This window comes from Pinus tabuliformis, chromosome X (assembly GCF_031772625.1).
Source record: "Pinus tabuliformis cultivar Carrire ecotype Pingquan chromosome X, CPIR1, whole genome shotgun sequence".
NCBI lineage: Eukaryota > Viridiplantae > Streptophyta > Pinopsida > Pinales > Pinaceae > Pinus > Pinus tabuliformis.
This window is the reverse complement of record NC_142308.1, coordinates 363,557,002-363,583,221: the sequence shown is the minus strand read 5'-3', so window position 1 is coordinate 363,583,221 and position 26,220 is coordinate 363,557,002. Positions and strand designations below refer to the sequence as shown.

General features: G+C 39.8%; 2 protein-coding genes across 5 annotated transcripts in view; one reads left to right on the top strand and one right to left on the bottom strand.

Moving 5' to 3' along the window:
• Positions 1-26,220, bottom strand: part of LOC149140006 (putative GPI-anchored protein At1g61900) — a 99,029-nt gene that overhangs the window by 32,258 nt on the left and 40,551 nt on the right. For 2 of the 4 annotated variants that reach the window (XM_089448718.1, XM_089448716.1), the window contains exons 4-7: positions 10,607-10,852; positions 10,484-10,498; positions 10,147-10,287; positions 10,003-10,050 (exon numbers count right to left, since the gene is read on the bottom strand). In XM_089448718.1, the coding sequence (XP_089304844.1) occupies positions 10,003-10,050; positions 10,147-10,287; positions 10,484-10,498; positions 10,607-10,852 (450 nt within the window). The remainder of the gene's footprint in view (positions 1-10,002; positions 10,051-10,146; positions 10,288-10,483; positions 10,499-10,606; positions 10,853-26,220) is intronic. The other 2 variants (XM_089448719.1, XM_089448717.1) reach the window with 1 other exon arrangement.
• Positions 23,794-24,857, top strand: LOC149140007 (uncharacterized). Its single transcript, XM_089448394.1, has 2 exons — positions 23,794-24,554; positions 24,679-24,857. Exon 1 carries the CDS (start codon positions 23,794-23,796, stop codon positions 24,307-24,309), a length of 516 nt encoding a protein of 171 aa, XP_089304520.1. The 3' UTR covers positions 24,310-24,554; positions 24,679-24,857.

The following is a 26,220-nucleotide window of genomic DNA, read 5'->3' as shown; positions in this document are numbered from 1 at the left end:
GGAAAAAACCAAACATGAGATCTACCCCTTCATCATGGCCATCACCTTGATTCCTAGGGCCCCATGAGTGCCCCCACATCATTAAGGAACCCATGCACGTCCTGTTGACCACACTTTGTCAACAATCTGAGGAAGTAGAGTGCAAAGATATGAAGAACTTTTTTCAATGCTCAAAGTCATCAACCAACACCTTTGTATCATTGTAAACCCAAACTCTGCAAGTTATATTGTAAATGATGCTAGTATAACGATCTAAATATGTAACAACACCTAGGTAAACCTCTGATTTTGGCAACAAATTCCATCCTAGAAATTTTTTTAACCTCACTAAATTATGTGTGTTTCTAAACACAGATAATCCGCAGAGTTTTTCTTTCAAAACTAAACCCCAAAGCTAGGGTACAATATCTTGACAAGGTCTTAGGTGAGTCCTAGTGTTATATCAAGCCTTTGTAAAAGTGTGTTTGGGAATAATTTAAGCATATTTGGCTAAGTTATTTTATTACAAACACACTTGGTTTATACTATATCTTAAGCCAAAAAATTAATTAACTTTGAGTCTAAAATAATTATAGAGAAACTAATTTCTCTCCAAGTGCAAAATAATCAAAAATTCGTGAGTCAAAGAAAAGTCAAATTTTGGAGGCCCCCACCAAGGGAAAATGGATATTTTAAGAAAATTTGAGCCCTTGGACCTTGCTGGTTAAGTCAAAGTCAAATTTTTGAGGAAATTAATCCAAAATATTAATTTTTGGATTAAATAAAAGTGGGTTTTAAGAGAAATTCGAATTTTTCCTCTATTAAAAATTCGCAATGGAGATTAAAAGATGGTCAAGTTATTTTCAACAGTTAAGAATATTTTGACAGGATCAAGCCAACTAGCCGTTATTTTCCACTTTGAGTGGTTTCTCTATATAAAAAAGTGATTTTGTTTCTATTGGATATCTTTGGATGATGTAATTCTTGAACATTGTTATTGAGTTGTTGCTATGCTAGGAACATTTTGTATCATAATAGAAAGACTGTGGTTTAGTTCATGGTGTTTTTCTTATGTTGATCTGTGGTATGTGTTAGCTATTTGTGATCCTATATTGAGCTGAATATTGCTAAATAATTGTTTTTTCATTTGTCAGTGATAAGAACATTATATTGGTATATGCTATCTTAGGTGATCCGATTCACCATATGATCTAACAATTTTCTTGATAATATTATAGAGATTTACAAGTACGCTAGCCCTTAGGCTCCAAGTTCACAAACTGTGGGGAAGCGCTGATTATGTTTGGGCTCTGAGATTTCTTTATGGTAATTGATTTTGCAGGAGAGTTTCGACCAATATTCATTTTTCAAAATTTGCTCATCCATTGTTATTTATCCAAAATTATTTCTCATTAAACAATTGTAAATATTGTATATTTATAAATAAATTGTAAATTATTTCTAGCCCATTTGTTTTGCAACACTTGGGGTTTTATTATTTTTTGGGATTTTATACTTTTGTATATATATATTTGGGGTTTGGCGTTCTTTAATTCATTTGTGCAGGTGAACTTCAACTAGCTCAAGAAAATTTTTGTTGGGATTTTAAGGCAGATCTAGGCCTAGGAAGGCAAGATCTAGCCTCCAAGCTCAATGTCCAACCTGAAGAAGTCTTCTAGTCTTCTTGAGTAAATTTGTGGAGGAATTTTTATTTACAAAGTTTCAAATTTGTTTTAGGCCCTAAGGCCTAGTTGTCCGACCTTTTTCTCACTAATCGTGGCCCAAGAGGGCTTTTTAAGCCCTTAGCCTCCTCTTCCCTTGAGCCCCTAGGCCTTCTACGACTAGCCACAGTGCTTAGAGGCCCTTCCATAGCCTCGACCCCCTTGTCTTGGCTAGTCACAGGCCTAAAATGGCCTCGACCTCCCCTTTTCTACTTGGTCGCAATCTTGGGCTGCCTTCCAAGGCCCTCCACCCTCTTCTCTTCCCTTCCCTTGTCACAACCCTTTTAGGGCCCTTTCCCTTAGTGGTAGCCCTTTAGGGCTTGGCCGCAGGCCCTAAGGGCCTTTCCCTCCTAGCCACAAGCCTAAGTAGGCTAGCAGCTACCCTTCTAGGGCTCTCCCTCCCTCATCGCAAGCCTTGGTGGCCTTTTTTTCCCTAGTTATAGGCCTTGTTAAGCATTTCCCTTCCATCGTTGGGCTTGTTTGGCCTCATTGTGGGGTTTTGACATTGAAATTTGACATCTTGTGGTTGCAAGCTTATGGTAAGGTTCTACATTGTTTTTTATCTCTAACACTTTGTGTTTGCAGCAATTTTCATGCTAACATTGTGGTTGCAAGAAGTTGAAGCCATTTTCAAGCCCTTCTAGCCCTCAACTAGGCCTTTAGGCCTCTTGGTTTGCCCCTCTTCCCCTCATTTTCTTCTCTGTTTTGCTACACTCATTTTATGCAGAGATATAACTCTAATAATCCATTAATATTGACCAAAGATCATCTAATAATCACTCAACTTGATTAGCTAATTGTTTGAGCATATTTGGCATTGATAACTTGGCACCTTGTTGGCTTATGAAGCACTGAATCACTCATTTTCTGAATTATTTCATGTCTGATATATGCTATTTTTAGGTATTATCTGAACATTAAAAGCCTGATCTATAACTTCTAAGCAGTGTTATAATCAACTGGAAAACATTGGAAGGCTTGATGTGTTGGTTTTCTAGCTTATCTTTGACATCTTGCATCATTTCTTGACTGCGGATATAAAATTGCAGACCTCTAAAAACAAGGTTGCAGCATTGATAAATCACTCACAAGTCTCTAAAATTGGCTACGGAACTCTTGTAATTTATAATCATTGATGGTTGAAGTGATTTGGACTTAAAATTTGGTCAAAAGAGTTGTTGACATCTTGCATTTTTATTCAAGTGCACTAACTAAATTGGTTGGTAAATTGCTCCAAATGACTTTGGAGATCTTGTTTCTCATTACTATGATTATTTGATACATAGCTCATTATTGATAATTCTTGTGGACTTGTAATCTAGGCTCACTCTAGAAGCACATAATCAGGTTAACCATAGTTGTGATAAGTGATCTAATTGAGAATTAAAGATTGGAACTGAAACATATTTTGTACATATTTCCTATGCTGTTTTTGTTTTGATATGCGGCCATAGTTTTGGTACTGTTCATGTTTTTGATATTATCTCCCTGCGTGGATCAAGATAATATACACTCGGTTGTTATTTTGTATCATTTTGACTCTCTTTCAGACTCTGTCTGGGCTACTTCCCTGCAAGGAGAGGGTAGTTGTTGTTTACTGCCTCTACCGACGCAGTGTTCTTTGATAGAAATATCGGAATATGCATATGCATCTACAGAATGTAATTTCTTTAAATAATGAAATTATGAATTTTCCACAAGAAAAAAAAAAAAAGATAAGTGATCAAATTGCATCCACAAGAAATCTAAATTTCTCTCGTGTATCTAATTGACATATTGGTGATTCATTGTTATAATCGTGAACATCGTTAAAGAAACATTGATCTTGTATTGTTTGCCTATTGATATCATTTGTAACATTTTCTGGCACCATTACATTTTGAGCACTTCTTCTTGTGGTTGAGATTGTCATTCATCTATTGTGTAAGTACTTCATTGTTCATTGAAGATTGTTGTAATCAATTACTTAAGAACATTAAGTAATATCACCTTAAGAACACTCATATCTTGCATTTGCATCTTCAGATTAGCCTCTTGTATTAATTAATTTACTTCCAAGCATAAGCTTGGTCAATAGAGATATAGGCCCACCTTTCTCATCTAGCTTGAGGAGCCTAGCACCTCCTTAGTGGTTAACACAGTGACCTTGCAGTCATTAGAGCCACAGTCTCTACAATGTCGAAGGCATCGGGTGGTTAGAACCTAAGGGGAGGTATCATTAATCAAGCCTTAGCTTGCTTCCCCTTGGCTTCTATCTCACAACCTACTCTAGAGACTAGCTTCAAAACAATTAAGAGGAAGGATACACCTAGAACAATTTGGAAGTGATCTCCTTGTCGCATCTGCATTGGACCCTGCCCGGATCTCTGCAACTCTTCGACTAAAGCTCTACATCGCCCCACCTCTCTCCTGGAGGTATAGCTACATACATGACGAAATCTTCCTTTAGCCTAGAAGAAAGATTATCGATCTCTGCGGATGATGCCACCTAATCCTGCTTCTCCTTCGTGTCCTTCCTTTAAGGACACTGAGTGTTGTAGTGGCCAAACACGCCACACCTAAAGCACTTGATATTAGACAAATCCTTCTTCTTCTCCTTCTCTCCCTACAAGCCTTGTCCCTGACTCGAACCTTTTTCTTTCCCCTTCGATGCAAGGGCCACATTTTCTTCCTCCTTCACACCCTTCAACCCTTTGTTGTTGTTTTTGCTTACGGAGCTCTTTACTATATTTCACTTCATCTCCTCTTGTCTAAGATCTTCCAACATTCAGTCCCACCCAAGCAGCTGATCTCGTCCCAGAATGCCTTGGCCGAAATTCTCTCATTCCTCGATGACACTATTGAGGGCTAACCGCACAAGTTTTGTAGCTGGAGGAGACCCTCTTATCGCAGATATCCTAAATTTTAGTGAGAAAGGGGCTAATGCTTTCACCCTTTTTCATACGAATGTTCCTCAGTTTTTCCTTCAAGAACACCTTCCACTACTCAGAAAGATTCTGATATAGTGAGGCTATAGCATCCCACATTTCTTTGGCCATATTCTTGGCCACAATGTGTGAGACTATGTAATCTCCAACTCCTTCGATAATCCACTGCTTTACCCTGGCCATCTCCTTATTGTAACTAGCTAGCCGGTTTGCATCTGTAGGCACTGCTATCTTTAGACCATATTCATCTAGCAAAAATGCCATCCCAGCCTTCCAAATACAATAGTTCAATGCACCCTCTAATCTCTCCTAACCTCGAAGTCCTGCAGCCTGCTGAAGCCATCACTGCAGAAACTCGACCTGGGTTGAAAATCTCCTTTCACCTACTATAACTGCTATTCGCATTCCTTCCTGGAGTGAGAAAATCTACTTGTTGTAACTGCCTCTACAATTGGAAAAAAAAAAGTTATTTCTAAACTAGAAACCCTCTGAGTGAAACTCCCCCTATGAGTGCAATTTCTCTTCCATCCGGCATTGATTCTGCCATTGCAAACTATTGCAAAACATTACTACGCCCAGAAAAGAAATTTGCACTGCGAAAATACTGTGATGCTCACCTTTGCCTGCTATAATCACTTCCCCGAATAAATTGAATTTTCCTGCCAACTGCAACTGGAAAATCAAACCTTGTCCAGCTGCCAACAATTCGAACTGCCTGGCTAGGCACTGCGCAGCGCTTGGAATTCGTGTTGTTGCTTCCTCTGAGCCACGAAATTCTCCCTCTTTGTCTCTGAGCTTTATGTCCGTCAAGCTGTGCTTTGGTACCATGTGAAAATTTACAAGTCTATTGCAACAACTAGAAATTATTCTTCTAACTGTAATTTTAATTATGCATTTTATTTGCTACGGCAAACAACAAATAAAATCAAAACTGCAATTTTCACCATAAAAACGCTACATAAAATAAAATGCTAGGAACTGAGAAATGCTAGCACACACAATAAATTTGACATTTTTTGACAATTGTCCCCGAAAAAACCCAATGTGGGAAAACCAGTGCAACAGATGAGAGTTTTATTATTATGCAACAGTAGAAATTCCGATTACAATAAAATGGACGCCAAAGTGGTGTTTCTATCTGAGATAAATACTGGCAAAATTAATTGGGGGAAACTACCCTCGTCTCCAAGCAATCCGCAGCAAGCTGAGCCTCAGAACTAGCTTTGGAACACCTTTGTGCAGAATTTGTGTTGCCTCTGCGTAGGCCCAACTCGTGCTACCCAAAAACTGCCTCTAATGGTAACGTCTAGCCTAATGTTTCCTCCGAAAGTGATTCTCCCAGCCTCCTGTACATATTCTCGGCCACCGGACGCTGAATCGACCTCTCTGCTAGCTGAATCAAACTGCCCATCTTGAGGCTCTGCACAAGCCCTACGCAACCTCCTAGAGAATAAACTCAGCCTCCTCTCCTGACCCTTCCGGAGCTGGAAACTCCTCCAAAACTCTGCTACTCTACCACTGCTACTCGATCTCTCTTGTTGAATCCCCTGCACTGGAAAATCGAACTGTCTAGATCACTAAGTATCTGCTTTGGCGTGTATCTTCTCCATCTACCTATCAGCCTCTTCTTATAATCTCCAATTGACACTTCAACGGCCAATATTAAAACTTACTCAATGCTTGAGATCATCTCTAAGTCGATCTATGTGAATTTCTAGAGAATTCTCACATTTCTCAATTAATTATTATTAATTAACCACTTTTCCTAAGTTAGACTTCGGAAAGATATTTAAATGATGGTCAATTAATTTAATTGAGCTATCTCTACGTTGAATTTCCATAAATGATTTTTGGGTTTTGCAGATCTCCTGTACTTTAGCCTCTCCATAAAGTTTGAGACTAAACTAGAACACCATTTGATGCTACAAAAACTAACAGGGTGTAAGTGATGTTACACACCTTTGAAAACATAGAAAATTGTTGTAATTTACTCTCTTGTTACAAAAAAATTCAGCCCTCATTTTACATTTTATTATCATAGTTTATGAGGCTAAACTTGTTGTAGTTATAATTATTTTCCTATGTGGTTCATGGTCTCCGAAGATCGGTGATCGCTACATCCATGGAATATTTGTATCAAGCAGATCTACTCGAAAGGACCGCTTCCTGCCGACTCAACCACAAATCCTAACCCCGAGAGTGTCGAGAGAATTTGAATTTTGAACCCATGATCTCTCAATAGAAAAGGTGCTTTAATAATCGGGACTCGGCCAACTGAGCTAACCCTCGAGGCTATTGTAGTTATAAATAATTATATTCCTACAAATTTGGATTTAAGGGCCTAGTTTATTATAACAACCAAGTGTAATTGTTTCGCTGTGTGTGTTTGGGAACCCATCTTAAACCTCTATTGCTTGACCTAAGCCTTTAAATTGAGCCATAAGAACCTTTCAAATCAAATCTTGAAGTTACTCTCTAATCCACAACCTAAACCTTAATTTCCTATTCATATCCTTGGGTGAAAACCATCCTAGAACACGTGGGGAGCACTTAGCTTAAGGTAATTAGGTTATGTCACATGTGATCCCTAAGATCTACTAAGGAAGCCTCCAATGTGTTAGATTATGTCAATGACTAAAATGAGGGGAGTTGTTGCCGAAGCGATAGTGTTGACACACCCATTGTTGCACTTGATTTAAGTTGCCTAGTGAGGTTTGCACTAGGGTGCTAGATTTTGCTATAGTAAGCCATATTCCTCAATCAGGCCTCCTCCTCACCTTTTGAATTGTTTTCTAGGCCTGATTTCAAAGATCGATCCAAATTCCTCGAATGAGCCCTCCATCCCTGAAGTTAGAATGTGTTTTAATGTCTCTACATCCAACCAAAGACAAATGAAAGTTTATACTCCAAAGAAAAAGGTGCCACTATGAAGAGAAGACAATTAACAAGGAATCTCCACATGGGCGATGTAATTTTTTTCGAGATGGAACTTGCACAATGTGAAAATTCTATCACTGCAACAACTAATTTATTTTACCTACTTATTTTCCAATAAGTTATTTACGAAAACCCTTCAGTAAATATTAAAATAAATTATGATGCAGATATCACACCATAATACAGAAACAAATACATTCACAAGAATCAAACACATCAAGTATTTTTGGACAATTGTCCCCGAAAAAACCCAATGCGGGAAAACCGGTGCAGCAGAGGAGGATTTTATTATTAAACAGTTTTCCTGAGTACACTGGGTGCCAAACTGGCTCACGCGACTGAGATAAATTCACCGGCACCTCTCCTAGGCTCAGGGTCAGGGTCTTGGAGATCTCATGCTTTTTAGTCTCTCCACCAAGTTTCATGGCCAGGGCACATCCGATGCTACCCCAAATCAACACACAAGAACCCTAATCTTGCGAGATTGAGAGAGTGGTAGCCCAAAGTATTAATGAAAAGCTAGTTAACTGCCTGCAAGATTGAAGGATTAAGAAAGGGTGGTGACCCCATAAATCTTTCCAAATTGAATACTGGGCATGCCTTTTCCCCCGCACTATATAGTAAAAGTTCAGTTGAGGAGGGCAAAATAGAGGTGTTATCAGAAATAGAAGATCTCCTGCAGCATCACAGTTCTGCAGCAACAAATGGTTTTTTCCTCCTTCCACTTCCCATCTCCTTCATTTCTCATTCTTACTATAGCCATTTTCTAAGTAGCAAACTTTATAGAGGGAAGCAATAAAGCCAAAGACTGATTTTGTTATTCCAAAATTTGGTGCTTTTTTTAGGTAGAAGAATGGTTGTTTCAAATCTAAGACTTCTATAATCCCCAACACTAGAACTATTGTTTGATTAATGAATTGTTAGATTTATTGTGATATGAGAACTGAGGTTGTTGCCATTGGTCCAAGATGAAATCAAGCAAGTTATGCTGGTCTTATCCTCTTCACTTTTGTCTTACATAATGTTGAATAGGCTGATAGATATATGCTTGACTTGCCTCCTCCTCTACCCATATTTGTTACCATTTAAGTTATTTGCCCAACCAAACTAGATTATTGTCTCCACGGTTTAGAAGATCATTCCTATGGCTGAATGCTGTTAACCTCCCCCTCCCCCTCTCGCCACCCACCCCTGCTGGTTGGCCGCTTCTTTTATTTCCCTCCAAATTAAAATTCAACATCCTATTCCTTTTTGAAATCAATAGCAGAGATTGACAACATCCACAATTTTTTCTGTTATAAATCCAGTCTTGAGCTTCATCTATTGAATAGGTTGTTTCACCCAAGGATTCTTGCTTTAGGAAATATTCATAGCACCCCCTTGGCCTGAGAACTAGCTCGAACGCCTAGACTGCACACTATGCCCTGGCATTTGGCCCCTTTGTGAGAGACGAGGGACAAACCTAGGGGACAGCACCACCTACATGGGAGGAATAAAACCCAAAAATAAAGGAACACCAAAATAAACAAAAAAAAAGAGACAGCCTCTCCTGTGGCCCTGTTTGACCCGCCTGTGAATTATCTTCTCTACTTACTCAGTACTGCTTCCTCACCCTGCCTCTAACTTCTCAACTGCCCTCCACTCAGCAAGCTTCCACGCATTTCTCCAGTGATGCTTTATGGTAAAGAAAGTGAACATCAACAAAGTTCAAACCAAAAATATTAAAAAGTTCTTTGGGCAGCCCATTTCATTTCTTCCTCATGCAGCCCATCAATTCTTAGTCATGGCCCTACAAGGCCCCATCAATTCTCAGTCATGGCCCTACAACACCCCCTCTCTGTTGCCTCCATGCTGTCATTTCCTCTACAGTGTATACTTCCCCTTACTTGGCTTCCACAACTTTGTGTGGAAAGGTGTGGAAGTGCATTGATGAATTTGCAGCCCAGTCAGTGATTTGAGTGATGTTCAACATTGTGCAGTCTAATAACACCTTTTCACATCTTCAGTTGTGTTCTTCAGATCAGTTCCAACTTGATGCAGCATCATTCACTTGCTTCTCAATCGTACCTGTGTCATAAAAACACCTCCAAGAACATCTCACTGCTGTGCACTTTAATCTCAGGCTTGCTATTTTACCACTCCAAATCTATGACTCAGTTCAATTTCTGAGCTGCCTCGATGCAGCTTTACCATATCCATGAACAATGAAAACTGAATTCTGTGGACTTTCAATATGACAATATATTTGCAAAAAAATATGAAGAGGACAAATGAACATTCAAATTTTACAATTCTGGCAGTTTCTTTTCTTATCCAGAACAGAATAAATAAATATTTAAAATTGCTTACCTAAATAACCTGAGGTTTCAGAACAGAATAATTTTCGCAATTTCTTTTCTTATCCAGAACAGAATAAATAAATATTTCAAATTGCTTACCTAAATAACCTGAGGTTTCAGAAGTGGGCAATGCTGGCAGTGAAGCTGCTGCAGGAATATTACAATAGGCAATTGTCAGCTGGATAATTTCTCTTTAAATCTTGCAATAATTAAATGCAACTCCATCACATCACTTGGGAATACCTGAAGCACAAGTAGACAAGGATGACAGAGAAGATGACGAAGGCCACGGAGCATCAATATTATCACTCAAGTCACAGGTAAAGCTAACACCAGTATGATAATCAAATACAACATCTGTCGGTAGACTTCGCAGTAAACAACCTGAATAAGTTAAAAAACAGTAAAGCCACATTGTCAGGGAAAATTTAAGAGAAATTTAAACTATAGATAAACCAGGTCAAGCTCATTCCAGAAGGTTATAACCAAACACTCTGCATAGCAAATTCATATCTTGTTACAAAACGAAGCAAAAATTGACATCTATTAAGGATAGTTGTATGAAGAATAAATAGCGTACCTTGCTGTCCACTATCTGCATTCAGTTCCAATGCAGAAACAACCAATAAAAGGGTGAAATATTAGTCAGATGTTAAAAGAAAATATGTTGCTCAGAAAACATCTATTAAGATACTGAAATCACCTTGTAGGCTGAAGTCTTTTAAATCAACTTCACATAATTTATAAAGATCTGTAACAACGCCCTTCTTTTCTAACATAGATCCAAACAATGTTGCACAGTTCAAGGCCTGTTTATTTGTTATTAGCATCTGCTTTTGCAATGTTAGAATGTAGTCATTCAGAGAGCTACAGCATGACGTATTTTTAGGAGCCGAGCCACTACAAGCTTCAACCACTGATGACATATCTTCAAATGACAGAGGACAGACTGCAAAACCACATAATGCAATCACTCATTAAAACACAAATTTGGAAAAGATGACCATATTCAAAATATAAAGTTCCATCTAGTCTCCATCTAAGCTGAGTCAGAAATTGCTATCGATTTTTTCAAAGCCAGGGGAATATGGACAGTGAGATGTGACAATTTCCCCTAGAAACTTGACCAAACATCCAAACTGGTATTATATAAACAACAGTCCTATACCATCAGATGCATAATTCCCTAACATGTGTAGACCATTTCATTGTTAAAATTCCATTAACCCAGAGACATTACATCCCTTGGAGAAGAGCTGTAGTTGTCAAACAGTTATGCATGTTGCAGTTAAAATGACTATTTCTATCACCTATTTGTATGTATCACCTAATTGTTATGGTAAGAAAGGAGGCAATTTTTCAAAGGCTACAACCAAATTTAGCAATTTTTAAGTGCCATGAAATAGTATAATTAGCTTTAGCTTGATTTTTCCAGAAGCTAAGCAATGTTTTACCACATTCATGAGTCCATTTGCTAGAGTAATCTGTTCAAAAGAAACAACCTGAAAAATGGATACAATGGTGTGTTGAATTTACTTTTGGTTATTGTCGCTGCTTATTCCTAACCAATTGATTGTTAATACTTCTTCCTAACAGATTAAACTTGCAATACTATGAACATTTGTGATTGTCCTCTTAGTGGATCTATACAATGATTTCTATCAGTGATACCACAATTTCCAAGTTCAGTTCTGGAAAAATCTTTATTTCAGTTCTGCATCATGGCTTCCTGTGGTGTTAGAGACTTAGAAAGCTCTCAAGGCTCTAATCAGGGTTGCAGAGAGGCGCCCCCCCCCCCCAAACAAATATGCTCCCAATTCGCGCTCCACTTGGGAGCTAGTAGGGATCTTCTCAGGAGCGGACTCTTCGGGAGCCCGCTCCCTGGTTTTGAGGGAGCGATTAGGGGAGCAGTCGGGAGTGATCGCTCCTTGACCACTCCCCTTCGCTCCGGGAGCGATTTTTTAATGGGTGAATAATGGGAGGGGAGAGGGTCTTTTTAACCGTTTCCCCTCCCCCCCCCCTTCCCTCCCTTTCCTCTCCCTCTCCATCTGCTGGCCGTTCCCTCCCTCTCTCGGCCCCGAAAAAGGTCGCGCGGCCGAGAGAGGGAGGCAACGGCCAGCAGATGGAGAGGGAGAGGAAAGGGAGGGAAGGGGAGGGGGAAAAGGTTAAAAAGACCCTCTCCCCTCCCATTATTCACCCATTTGTCTAAGTTGGAGAGAGCAAGAGAGAGTTTGGAGCTTGGAGAGAGCAAGAGAGAGGAGCTTGGAGGAGCTTGAGGAGCTTGCAAGGGAGATTGGAGCTTGGGATTGAAGGCCAAAGAGGTAGGATCTACACTCTAATCTAGCATTTTTGTTTTTTTATGTTCATTGCTAAATAAATAAATAAATAATCTCTATTTCCCATTCCCATTCCTCCATTTTTTTGCAGACTCAAAACTTCAAACATCATGGCTATATGGCTTGGCATTTTCTTCTTGTTGGTTCCTTTTTTGGTTATTATGGTGTTGGAGAGTAGAAGAAGGAGGGTTGATCATGATGAAGAAGAGGATGAAGAAATAGGTTATAGTGGATTTGATGAAAACCCTGAAGGAGTACCTTGGTGAGGAGGAAGAGAGTGGACATGATGAGGCCCCAAAAACTAAACAAGACCAAACCCCATTGTGGAAATATGTTTCTAGGCCTGAAGCAGGGAAAGGGGGTGGAACCACTAAATTTACATGCAACCATTGCAACAAAACTTACACAGGTTCATACACTCGTGCCAGAAGGCACCTCTCTGGGAAAAGGCCATGGGATGGACATAAACCAATAGGAAACAAATTGTGTAAGTGTGTCAACAACAAAGAGAGCCAAATACACAAGGGAAGAGGAGGAAGCCCAATACAAATCTAAAAAATCAAAGGAGTTTCTTTGAACATAGCTCACAATCACATGCACAAAGAACTCTTTCAGCATCCATGGCAGTGGATATGGAGGCACAGGAACAAACATCTCTTTAAGGGGTAGAATCATATCAAATTTCCTTGACGAAGGGTGTGGGAAAGATGTGGATTCAAAAATTTACCGGTTTCTCTATGCATGTGGAATACCATTCAATGTTCTTCACTCACCTTATTGGCATGAAATGGTTTCTGCCATAAATGATGGCCCCAAAGGATACAAGAGCCCTGGGTATGACAAGGCTAGAACCATTGGACTTGATCATGAAAAAGCAAAAATATCACATTCTTTGAGTAGAATGACAAATTCTTGGACTGAGCATGGGTTGTTGTCCATTGTATCTGATAGATGGACAGTGGTGCCATCTTCCTTTCAGCATATGATTACTCAGAGAAGTTCAAGGCCGACATCAACATTGCAAAACCATTACTTGAAACAATTGAATGTATTGGGCCATACAATGTCATCCAAGTCATCACTGATAATGCTGCTAATTGTAAGGCACCGAGAGCAATTGTTGAGGATAGATACCCCAACATATTTTGGTCTAGGTGTTTGGTTCACACAATGAACCTTTTGATGCATGATATTATTAAGAACAAAAACCAACAATACAAACGGATTGGTGATTTGTACAAGAGAGGCAAACAAATGATAAAATTTATTACAAATCATAGCAATATCCATGGGCTTTTCCGCGGTCACTCAAGATTGGAGTTGTTGAAGATTGCAGAGACTAGATTTATTAGGCTATTACCTCACCTTCAGGCGGCTTTTGAAGGTAAGAGAATCATTGGCTAACATGGTATCAAGTCCACACTAGCAAGTATTAAAGGACAAGGCTACAAATGCAGCTGACAAGCAAGGTTTTGAACAAGTGGAGGAGACCGCTCTTGATGGTCTGTTTTGGGCACGTGTGACGCAAGTATTGCAATTCACCAAGCCCATTTATAGCATGATTCGTTTTGCAGATACAAATAAACCAGTGATTAGGGAGGTGTATGAGCAGATGGATTCCATGTTGGGCAAATAAAAGATATTGTTCAAGAAGATGATCCCAACTTGTATACAATGATTCAAAATTGTGTGTGTACTCGATGGAATAAACTTTATGTTCCACTACATGCCTTGGCGTATATCCTTATGCCAAAATACTACTCTCCATCTTGGTTGGGCCAACCTGCACCTAGGGTTGGGGATAGGGCCAAACCACAACCAAATCTAAAGGTACAAGAGGATATATGAAGGCATTAGACAAGCTAGTCCCTAATAGGGAGGAGTATGCTAGTCTATGTCTTGAATTAGGCAGATACTTCAGTTGCATTGGCTTGTTTGGTTCTTTGCATGCAATGGAAGATAGAGCCAAATTTGATGCTCTCACATGGTGGAAAGCATATGGAGGCATGGGACTTTTGCCAAAATCTCACATGTTGTAAATACTTCTTCTGCAAGGAGGTGTTGGAGCACATACAACCAATGTGGAAAAAGTCGAAGTCGGGATTAAATCGGCAAGGGTCCAAAAGTTGAAAAAGTCGTTAACGTCGGGAGTTTTTCGAAAAGTCGGCAACATTAAAAAAAAAATACAAAAATATTCATTTTTTAAAAAATTCGGACTTTTTCAATAAAATCCCGATTTTTTCAAACAAACAAAAAAAAAATCATTAAAAAAATACCACGATTTTTTGGAAAAAGTCCCGATTTAATCCCGACTTTTTCGACTGGGAAAAAATCAGCAAAAATTCGACCGATTAAGGATGCGTAAGCAGGCTCGACCATAGGGAGAGGACCCTCACCATATGAATAGTGAGTGACTCCGTCGATGGCGGCCTTGACAGTCGAGTGTGCTAACGCACCCTTTAGGGGGCTCGACTGATAAGGATGCGTAAGCAGGCTCGACCATAGGGAGAGGACCCTCACCATATGAATAGTGAGTGACCCCTCTCCTCTCCTTATCAGTCGAGCCCCCTAAAGGGTCCTCTCCTTAACAGTCGAGCCTGCTTACGCATCCTTGACAGTCGAGCCCCTCACCATATGAATAGTGAGTGACTCCGTCCCTCCGGTCCTCACCATCGGAATAGTGAGTGGCTCCGCCCCTAAATAATATAGGGCCCTAGATGCGGCCTTACGGCTGTTTCAGTTTTGGCTAATCGCTTTCACGCAAGTCACTATCACCGTTCTTATATATGCCATTACGCTATCTCGCCCCAAGTTGAATAAGCATCTGATGGTTCCTATCTCGAATGACGTAATTACGTATATAATGAATGCCGACCAAGACAATGAGTAAGTGACTGCTGGTCATTCTTAATTGATAGCCGGTGAAATGGTGGTAGTTTAGGTATCGATGTGAAATCGATGGCGTTGGTTGAGTCACTAACGTACCTCTCCTCTCCTCTCCCTCTCCTCTCCTCTCCCTTATGGTCGAGCCCCAGAATCATCTACTCTATTGATCCATCTCACGTCGATAACTCGACCCCTTCCACCTATAGGTGCTCTGAGACAATTTTCTCTCGCAGTGGATACCTCAATACCAAATATGGTTTGTAATAATCTTCCTTCTGGGGTACATAATGATTCTTCTATTGTTTGAGGCGTTAATTTACCTACCAAAACATCACCTGTTTCTATCCAAGATCCTAGCATTACAAGACCATTTTCGTCCAAATGACGAAGTGAATGAGCATCTAAATGAGGTATTTCTCTAGTGATTCTTTCAGGACCCTAGCTCGTCATACAGATTTCAATCCTGTATCTTACGATATGGAAAGAGGTATAAATATCTTCATATACCAGACGTTCACTAATGAGTATTGCGTCTTCGAAATTGTATCCTTCCCATGGCATATAAGCTACTAAAACGTTTTTTCCCAAAGATAGTTCTCCGCCTACCGTAGTCGCACCATCCGCCAGAATTTGTCCCTTCTTTACACTCATCTCACAATGATATAAAATCATTTCGGACAGATCTATTGCCGAGTAGAGATCTATTTGTAACGGGGCAGAAAGCAGCGTCTTTTGGGTCGCTGTCCACATAATTTCTGGACAAGGGGTAATAGTTTCTTTCTTTCGTCCCAACCCAACAGACTTCTTTATTCTATTGTTTGTTCCAGAACGCATTCCATGAAATATGTGTATTCTATAAAATAGTGGGGTAGATTAAAGCAAACGTTGGTCCAGATGTAAATCTAATATGCATAGCCGGTAGATTAATCGACCAGCGAAAAAAAATCAAAAAATCGGGATTTAATCCCGATTTTTTCCCGACTTTTTCCACACTGCCTACAACTTCATACATAATGTGAGAAGAAACCAAGTCGATGAAAATCGGGCAAAAATCTTAGTTTATGTGCACCACAACTTGAGGTTGTTGAGTCATTATTGTGATTGGGCTTATGTGGATCCAACATATAAAATTTGGGACAACCACCCACAGGACGATAATTTGGAGGATGGCACTATACATCTTGAAGAATTGGAAACAAAACTTTTGAGAGATGATGATGATGATGCAACAACAACCACACCACCCCCATCCAATAGCAGTGCCAGTGCTCGAGTTCCAACTATTGTTCCAATGTTGTTGTCGCCTCCATCTACATCCTCACGTGGAGGGCATGTGCCTTTTGGTTCTGGTCGTGCCACTATGCGGGAGGAGACTCCTAGAAGACCACCAATACCACGACCTGCTCATAAATTAGACATTTCTCGTGGCGGCAAGAGGAAATTGTAATTAATAGATTTACTTGTCTTTTCTAGCTTCTAGTAGTTTTAATAACAATAGACTCTTTCATATTTATTATGATATTCTGTGTAAACAATATATGACAATTTAAGTTTGAAGTTTGAAGTTGGCAATTATAACTCATTGATAATGAATTATGAATATGATGCTTCATGAAAGTTGAAAGTTGTTTCATTTCATTTCATGTTAGATATTCCTTGTTGTAATGGTTACACTTAGCTTACAAGTACAACTTTGGTGATCAATGATGATAAATGTTATATATTGAATTTTGAAAGCTTGAAACTTTAAGATTGATGAATCATGAGACTCAATATGTTGTATGTTACTAACTTGTGGACGTGGTTGATGAAGATTATAACTTCTAGATGATTGGTGTTATATGGTTCAATCTATGTTTTTATGCTTTTTATATCTATTTCATCATTCTACATGCTTTTGTTGACATATATGCATCAAAATATAAATAAATAAATAAATAAATATATATATATATATATTATATCAAAATTCGCTCCCCGAATCGCTCCCAAACCAAGAGCTTCTGAAAATGTCGCTCTCGCACATCTGTGTCAACCAGAGGGGGATTCGATTATTGAGGAATCTCGTATTCTATGATCGCTCCAACATTTAGACATCACGTACCACTTTATCTGGGATGTGGTACATCAATAAGCAAGAAGGTTCCATCGCATTGGGATTGATGTGTAAGTTGCCGACGTTCTGTTGAAGCCCTGGGAAAGGTCAAATTTGTGACTTTGCGAGAACGACTAGGAGTCGTGGAGAAACTCTCTCCTAAGGGTCCTATATGATATGGACATTGAGCTCTGGGAGCTCTGGGGGGCTTGGGCATACATCGTGGAGTGATGAGCAACCATAAGGTGAGTGGTCCAGCCTTTCCCTAGTGGTTTGCTATGTAGGTAGGATGAGTGGTTCATCCTTCTCTTGTCGAGACACAATCATAGGATGAGTGGTTCAGCCTTCCCCTAGTGATCTGTTGTGTACAGGGTGAGTGGTTCAACCTTACCCTAGTGATCTGTTGTGTACAGGGTGAGTAGTTCAACCTTCCCCTAGGATACCCCTTGCAACATGTAGGCGGGATGAGTGGTTCATCCTTGTCCTGCTGAGACATCCTACCCATGCAATCTGGGACTCATGGGAAGTACCTCTCATCTGGCCAATGAATAGGGAAATGAGGATAGGGACCATAGTAGTACGGATGGACACATCGTGTTACTACCGTACTCCCTATGTTAGGATGATATTGATCTGGGATCAATGAAATTGACTTCGGGTCAGTATGAGTGGTTTGAGACACTCTCTTGATATTGATCTGGGATCAATGAAACTGACTTCAGGTTAGTATGAGTGGTTTGAGACACTCTTGATATTGATCTGGGATCAATGAAACTGACTTCGGGTCAATATAAGTGGTTTGAGACACTTCCTTGATATTGATCTGGTATCAATGAAACTGACTTCGGGTCAGTATGAGTGATTTGAGACACTCTTTTTTTATATTGATATGGGATCAATGGAACTGACTTCGGGTCAGTAAGAGTGATATAACTCACTCTCTTTTGGAATTGATCTGTGATCAGTAAGAGTGGTATATCACACTCTCTTCATATGGGACTGACTTTGTGTCAGTAGAGAATGGTATGAGACATTCTCGATCAATTCTTCTTCTTCATGGTTCAACAAAGCAGTGCAGGGCACTGATGGCAGAGATAGTACAATCTGGCAGATGGATCAGCGGATGGAGTTCTCCCTAGTTGAGAGGAAGTGTTAAAATTGGAAACTAGGGCCAAACTCCATGTGGGTCATCTTATTTATGGCAACTAATTTCTTGGACTCCTCTCATCGAAAGGTGTAGGATTGATCTAAAGATCATCCGATTCCGATAAGTATTCATGGAGATATGAATTTATTTGTGTTATGGGACAATTCGTCAAGGTCGGCCAACAACCAAACTGCCCCCACTTGTGCTCCACGTTTTAGTATAAATACAAGTTCCTTGCAAGTCATTTGGACACACTTCACTCTTGATTTCTCTCCACTTGTTTTGGGTTTTAGTGGAAGAGAAGTCTAAGAGGAGGAAGCCCTAGACGCAGGAGGAAAGGAGACTAAACAAGGAGCCCTAGCCACAGTCTGGCCGCAGTCAAGAAGAGATCTAATACTGCCCTAGCCACAGTCCTAAAGAAGGTGATCTAACCGCCATTCAATCAAGGAGACTTAGTCGCAGTTCATGATGCCTAGCCGCAGTTCAAGCTGGAGATCTAGCACAGTGAAGGAGGCCTATACACGTTGCCCTAATGCGCAGTCCTATCCTGCCCTAGCCGCAGGTCCTTCATGCCCTAGCCGCAGGTCCTTCATGCCCTAGCCGCAGCTCTTGTCACCATAGATAGAGGCTCTGTCTTTGCCCTTAAAGAAGGCTCCTCTACATAGCAGGGAGGCCTGCATACGCTATCAAGAGAAGCCTCAAATGAAACCCTAGCTGCAATCTTCTACACCACCTACCGCTATAAGAAAGAGACATTGTTAACAATCCTAAGAATGTGTTTTAGGTGCACATATTGGTCGCAGACCTAAAGACCAACCACGTTGAAGAGAGAGGTCTCTTCAGATGTTTTATGAAGAGATCCTATACGTTGTCACAAGAGGTTCTTATCAACAATTTAGAAGGGCTATACTATGTTGGCTAAACGAACTGCTACAACAATGAGAAACCCCCATACCTTGATGAGAAGAAGCTCCAATAGCACACAAATCAATATTGTATTTCAGTGGGCCACGTGTTGAAAACAGCCTTATGTGTATCCTAAGAATGTAGGATCATAGCTTATCTTGTTGTTGGGCTAGGCCATAGCCATCAGCTAAGGCAATGTGGCAGCATGACAGAAGTAGTGTCCCTCCTTATGCAAGACGTGGACACCATTCTAGGAGATGCAGCGTAATGGTTGGATACTACATGGTTGATGCAACATGTTTAGATACAGCCCATGGATGCAGTTGCATATCTAGATGCAGCATGGTGTTAGAGACAGCAGTGTACTACAGCATAATGATGAGTGCAGCCCGGTGATGGGAGCTTGTGATGAAAAGCAGCTTAATGACAGTGGTGCAGTGTGATGATACATTGCAGTATACATTGAGCACAGTGATGGGTACAGTCATGATTAGTGAAGCATGATGAGATGCAGCATAATGATGATGAGGAGCAGCATAATGATAGGTGCAGCATGGTAATGGAGTCACCTTGGAGAATCAGTTGAAGCAACATGTATTCAACTAAGTTTAGCTACCTCGTGTATCATCTTCTTAGAGATGATCTCTGCTCTTATTTAGATAAGTCAAAGTATTGACTTTTGTTGTATATGTACTATCTCTCTCTCTCTCTACTGAACTATTGAAGAACATATAAGAAGAATTGATCAAGGGTTTCCCCACATTGGGGTTTGTCCCTGGCTAGCACCACATCTTGTGTCCTCTTGTCTTGGCTTGTCTTCTGCGATTTATGTTTATGTTCTATCTGCAATTTACTATCATGCTGATGTGATTGCTAATCTGGAAAAGATATTGAGCTAAATGTGAAAATTGAAATAAATTGCTCTAAGCAATGCGACTATTTTTTAGTGGCAACGGCATGTTGAAGTGCATGAGGTACATGCATGGAAGGATGAGTTGGCAGTTATTTTAACAGGATTAAGACCTATAGCTGCATGGATGGGTTGGCAACCAATTTAGTGACTGGTTTTTGCAGACTTACAATTAAGACGTAGAACTACAATCTTGATTTTGACAAAACTACCAGTTAAGAAGCAGATCTACAGTCTTGATTTTGACGAAACTACCAATTAAGAGACAGTTTTGGCCAAGTTTGGAAGATTGCTAATATTAGTAAACCTTAGCTAAACTTTGTTGAACAGCGCGAATGATAAATTAAGCAAGAAAACAGCAGTTTGACTCAGAGATGGAGCCCAAACTGCAGATCAAAGATTGATAACATGAAGAGCAGATTTAGAAGACTGAACTGAACAGGATAAAGGCAAAAATAAGAAAACCATGCAGCAAGATAACTCAAGTCCAATACCAAAAATAACAGCTCACAATTCTTTAAAATCATAATTCAAGCAGCAGAGTCATAAACGAGTAAGGATGGGTGCATCAAATTGGGAAAAAGCAACAAAGTGTTGCAGAGTGTGTGTGAGAGTTGTTGGTGCAACATGATGCATGATGGTGGTATGCATCAAGGGTGAAACAAATATTGTTGTTGGTGTGATTTGTTCAGTAATAACATATTATTGAAGGTAGTGGTGGTTTGTATCAGTAATCAGAGATTGTTGAAAGTGGTTTGCATCAGTAATTAGAGATTGTTGAAGGTGTTTGTATGGTGGTTTTTTTTAGCAGTTGCAGTGAGCAAAAATTACTTGTTTATGAAATAAAAGGTCTACTGGTTCTAGTTTGGAAATGGATGAAAGATGAATCGACAAGGCCAGCAAGTGGTAGTTTGCAAATCAGGGTTTGGAGCTCCTCCCAATGGGTATTGGTAAATGTTTGGGGGCAAGAGTCCCTTTCAGCAGAGCCTGATAAATGAGCATGGGCAACAGTGCCTTCCAGTGAGTACTGGTAAACTAGCAGGGGCAGTAGTCCCTTTCAATGGTAGCTGATAAACGAGCAAGGATAGAAGTTCCCTTCAATAGCAACAAATAAACCTTGTGGGGCATTGTTGTAATCAAGTTGAAACTTGTAATAAATAAAAGATTGGTGTCTTGTGTTTATGTTGCTCATGTGCTTATGATATTATGTTTCTCATGATTGAGTTGTGTTGTTGATCCATGAACTATTGCTAAAGTGATTGAAAAGTATAATTTGGGAAAAATTGTATAATTTGGTCACACTACTGATTCACCCCCCCCAAGTAGTGTCCTGGTTTCTCCTGGTTTCGAACAATAATTTTACTAAAGTGAACCCTAAATGCTACTAGGGAAGCCTTCCTTGCATAGGATCTATCCTTCACTAAAACGAGAGCAATTGTTGCCTAGGTTACAACAGTAAGATTATTTCCATGTCCACTAATCTTAGAAGCTTCTAAAAGGCCTTGCACAAAGGATCTAGATTTTGGGGTAACTCTACCCACCCAAAAAACATCATTCCATAGTTACCAAAATCACCCTAAATTAAGTAGGACACTCTTCCTGAGAAGTACAATTTGTCGTAAGGCTATGTGATTGATTGTATGGCCTATACAATTATACAAACTTGTTCATGCTATTCTCTCTCTCTCTCTCTCTCACACACACACACACACTCACCAAACCTACTCAACTACCCAACTGTTTGTGAAAAGCCTCTATCTTAAGCAGTGTTGTAAAAGCGCGATTTTTTAATTTCGCCGATTCAAAGCGCGATTTTTATCGAAAAAATCGCCCCTTTTTTTTTATAGCGATTTTTTCGATAAAATCGCGATTTTTTCACTTAAAATCGTGAGGGCGCGCGGCAGCGGGGTTTTATATGGGAAAAACGATTTTTTTTTAATTCATTCAGCAGTCCGCCGCGGAGGAGAAGGAGAAGAAGTGAGGGAGAGGGTTGCCGTCGGTTGTGGGAGCGAATCGAAGCGATTTTAGGAGGAATCCAAGCCAAGATCGCCAATTTGTCCATAAACCAGGTATGTAGATTAATTTTTTTTTGTTTTGGTTCTATAAAAACTTTGTTTTTCATTGTTTTTAAAGAATTTTTGGAAATTTTTCATTGATTTGGGATGGGTTATTTGTTATGACTATGAGAACCAATTTTTTATTTTTATTTTCTCATTTTCTTTAAACATTGTTTATTTTTTTTTATTTTTCATTGTTTTTTGGCATTTGGTTGGGTAACTTGGGTTTAGAAATTGGGATTTTGGAAATAATTAGCTTGTAATTTTGCAAATGCTAAATTGTAATTTGTATTTACTATTATCATTTATGTAATCCTAAATTCCTATTTCCTAATCCTTATTTTTCCATAGGTTTGCAAATTCAAAATTCAAAAACAAACATGCCAAGGAAATTGGATCCTTTCTGGGAATATGGTGACCCTAAAACTCCGAATGATAGACAAAACTTGTATTGCAAGTTGTGTGGAAAGGAAATATTCGGGGGGGTGTACAGGTTGAAGTTCCACCTTGCACAAATCCCTGGACGTGATGTGGGGCCCTGTCTAAAGACAAATGCTGAAATTATCCAAAAAGCCATGAGAGCATTGGGAGAATTAGAGCACACTAGAGACGCCAAAGAAGAACTCAAAAGGCAACTAAAAAGGTCAGTTGAAGGAAGTGGGCCAAGTGGCACAGGTTCTACTGCAACGTCAGTCAATCCGGTAGCTGCATCATCATATTTTGTTCCTCGAACCACACCTGGTTCACAACCAACTATTGGTTCAATGCTAAAAAGAACTGAAAAAGAAAAAGCTGACAAGTTGATGACAAAATTTCTCCTCTGGAGTGATATTCCTTTCAGCATTATAAGGAATAATCCATTTTTCCAACCTACTGTTGATGCTATTGCCAGTGTTGGCCCGGGGTACAAACTCCCTTCTCTTCATGATTTCAGAGGCCGGCTTCTTCAAGATGAAAAGCGTGACTGCACCCAAAGATTGGAGGATTTTAGGGCATCATGGGCACAAACAGGATGCACTGTTATGTCAGATGGTTGGACTGACCAAAAGGGGAGAACCCTTATAAACTTCTTGGTTAGTTGTCCCTTGGGGACTATGTTTATCAAATCTGTTGATGCAACTCATCAAATCAAAGATGCAAAAACTTTATGTGATTTGCTGGATGTGTTTATTTTGGAGGTGGGTGCAGAAAATGTTGTCCAAGTCATAACGGACAATGCTGCAAATTATGTTGCTGCTGGTAGAATGCTTATGGACAGGCATCCTACTTTATTTTGGACACCTTGTGCTGCCCATTGTATTGATTTGATGTTAGAGGACATTGGGAAAATTCCCTTTGTCAAAGAGGTTGTTGACTCATCAAAAAGCATCACAAAATTTATTTACAATCACACATTTGTGCTTAGCTTGATGAGAAAATGCACCAACAACAAAGAGTTGGTGCACCCCGCCATTACACGGTTTGCGACGAGTTTCATATCTCTTCAATCCCTCTTGAATTCTATGTGGGATTTGAAGAGAATGTTTCTTTCAGAGGAGTGGCGTGCTTCGTCAATGAGCCGCAAACCAGAAGGAGAGGTCGTCTGCAGACTAGTTTCATACCAGGAGGACTTCTGGGCGGGAGTGCAGGAGGTGTGCGCTGTTACAGAACCTTTGGTAAAGGTTCTTCGGTTGGTTGATGGTGAGAAGCCCGCAATGGGCTATTTGTATGAAGCCATGGATAGGGCCAAAGAAGCCATTCGGTCCTACTATGATGACAAGGGAGATGATGGGTTCCAGAGACAACTCCTTCTATGGAACGTCATTGATGAGCGATGGAACAACACACTCCATCGTCCCATTCATGCTGCTGGCCTTTTCCTGAACCCTGCATTTTCTTATGCATGTGGGTTTAATTTTGATGTTGAGGTCGTGGAAGGATTATTAACCTGTGTCCAGAAGATGGTGAGAACTTCAGAAGAACGTATGGAGGTCTCTAGACAAATTGAGCAATATAAGTTGTCAGCTGGCACATTTGGCTTTGAGATGGCTGTCATTGATAGGACGGTTAAAATGCCAGGTATTTTTTAGTTTGTAGTATGTACTTTGTAACTTTGTTTCAAATTTCATTGTTTCTTCAAATTCCATTTTTTTCTTATGTTTATTTAAAATTTTCTTTGTAATTTTGTTGTAGACGCATGGTGGAAGATGTATGGTGGCAGAGTACCCCTTTTGCAAAATCTTGCCGTGCGGATCCTCAGCCAAACATGCAGCTCCTCGGGATGTGAGCGCAATTGGAGTGTATTTGAAAAAATACACAACAAGAAGCGCAATAGGTTAACACTTAAACATTTAAAATATTGCAAATTTCCAAATAAATTTTTGAATTCATTAAAGTTTTAAACAATATTTTTTTTATAATATTAATTATTAATTTATTATTTCATGAACTTTGTACAGGTTGGAGTCCCATAGACTTAATGACATGGTCTATGTCTACTACAATCTTCGATTGTGGGTGAAACAACTAGAGAAGACACCTGATACGGAAGCCATCTCATTGGATGGGATTGACACCACTGCTGAATGGAGGGTTGAGACCGAGAGGCCTCTCATGGATCCCACTGAGGATTGGTTAGTGCAGGATGAGGGGGAGGAGGAGGGGGAGGAGGAGGGGGAGGAGGAGGAGGAGGAGGAGCAGGAGCAGGAGCAGGAGCAGGAGGAGGAGGAGTTGGAGGAGCAGGAGGAGGAGGTGACACCGCCTACCCGGGCTACCCGGGCTACCACTACCACCAGTAGAGGACGTGGTCTCCGTCCACCTCAGCCTCCTGTAGTTGCTACTAGTAGTTCTTCAGCTTCTAGAGCACGTCAGACTCCACTGCCATTTCCACCACCACAGGCACCAGCTTCTACATCTAGAGGGAAAGAGAAAGTTGTGCCATTTTCTCGCAAGAGGGGCAGAGGAAATCAATAGGATTAGACTTTCATTTTATTGTATATGACATTATGACATGATGAGATACATTATCATATTTTTTGTTGATATTTTGAGACTGAGTTGGACTTGGGACTCAGGACTTACTATTCAGGACATGATTCAATGTTATGTGTGATTTTAGCGCTAGAAATGATATTAAACATCTTATATATTAGTTTTTTTATCATATTTATGTGTCAATGTATTTATTTTATGTTGTAGATGGTTTAGATATTAAAAAAATTGAAAAAAATTGAAAAAAAATGAATATTTTTGTGCCAAACGATTTTTTCCCGCTTTTTTCCGATTTTTTCCCGATTTTAACGATTTTTTCCCGGCGCCGATTAAATCCCGATCGCGATGTGTGCAACACTGATCTTAAGTCTTGACTAATCTTTATACTTTTAGCTTAGACCAAAACCATAATCTATGTCTGAGTTTCCTCTTGAACTAAGTGATGCATGCATGAGATACACACTTTTAGACTCAATAACTAAATATAAGGCACTCACATTTCTACTAAAGTGAACTACAAAATAGAATGACTTTTCTAAAATAAAATTAATTTTAAAAAATAGAAATATCTCAAACTACTTCTCACACATTCACACTAATCTTGTTCAAAAGTTCCCATTCGAGTTATATTTTTCCACACTACCTATTAGTGACGAGGGAATTCTACATCAATCCAAGTTTGTCTCTAAATGCCTCAGACCTTCCTCTTGCCAAAGGCTTGGTCAAAATATCTACTGATCTTGGAATACCATGATCTAGTGGACTACATGAATCCGTAGAAGGCTTTTCTAAGCATGCACACATAGGACTCCTTCCCATTTACCTCAATGCCCTGAGGCTATGTAGACTTCCTCCTCAAGAAACACATTAAGAAAAAGTTATCTTCACATCCATCTAATGTATCCTCTGTCCCCTCGATCAAACCTAGAAAATAACTACTCTAATGGAAGTGCACCTAGCGATTGAAGAAAATGTCTCCTTGTATTCCACTCCCCCTCTCTAGGAGAACC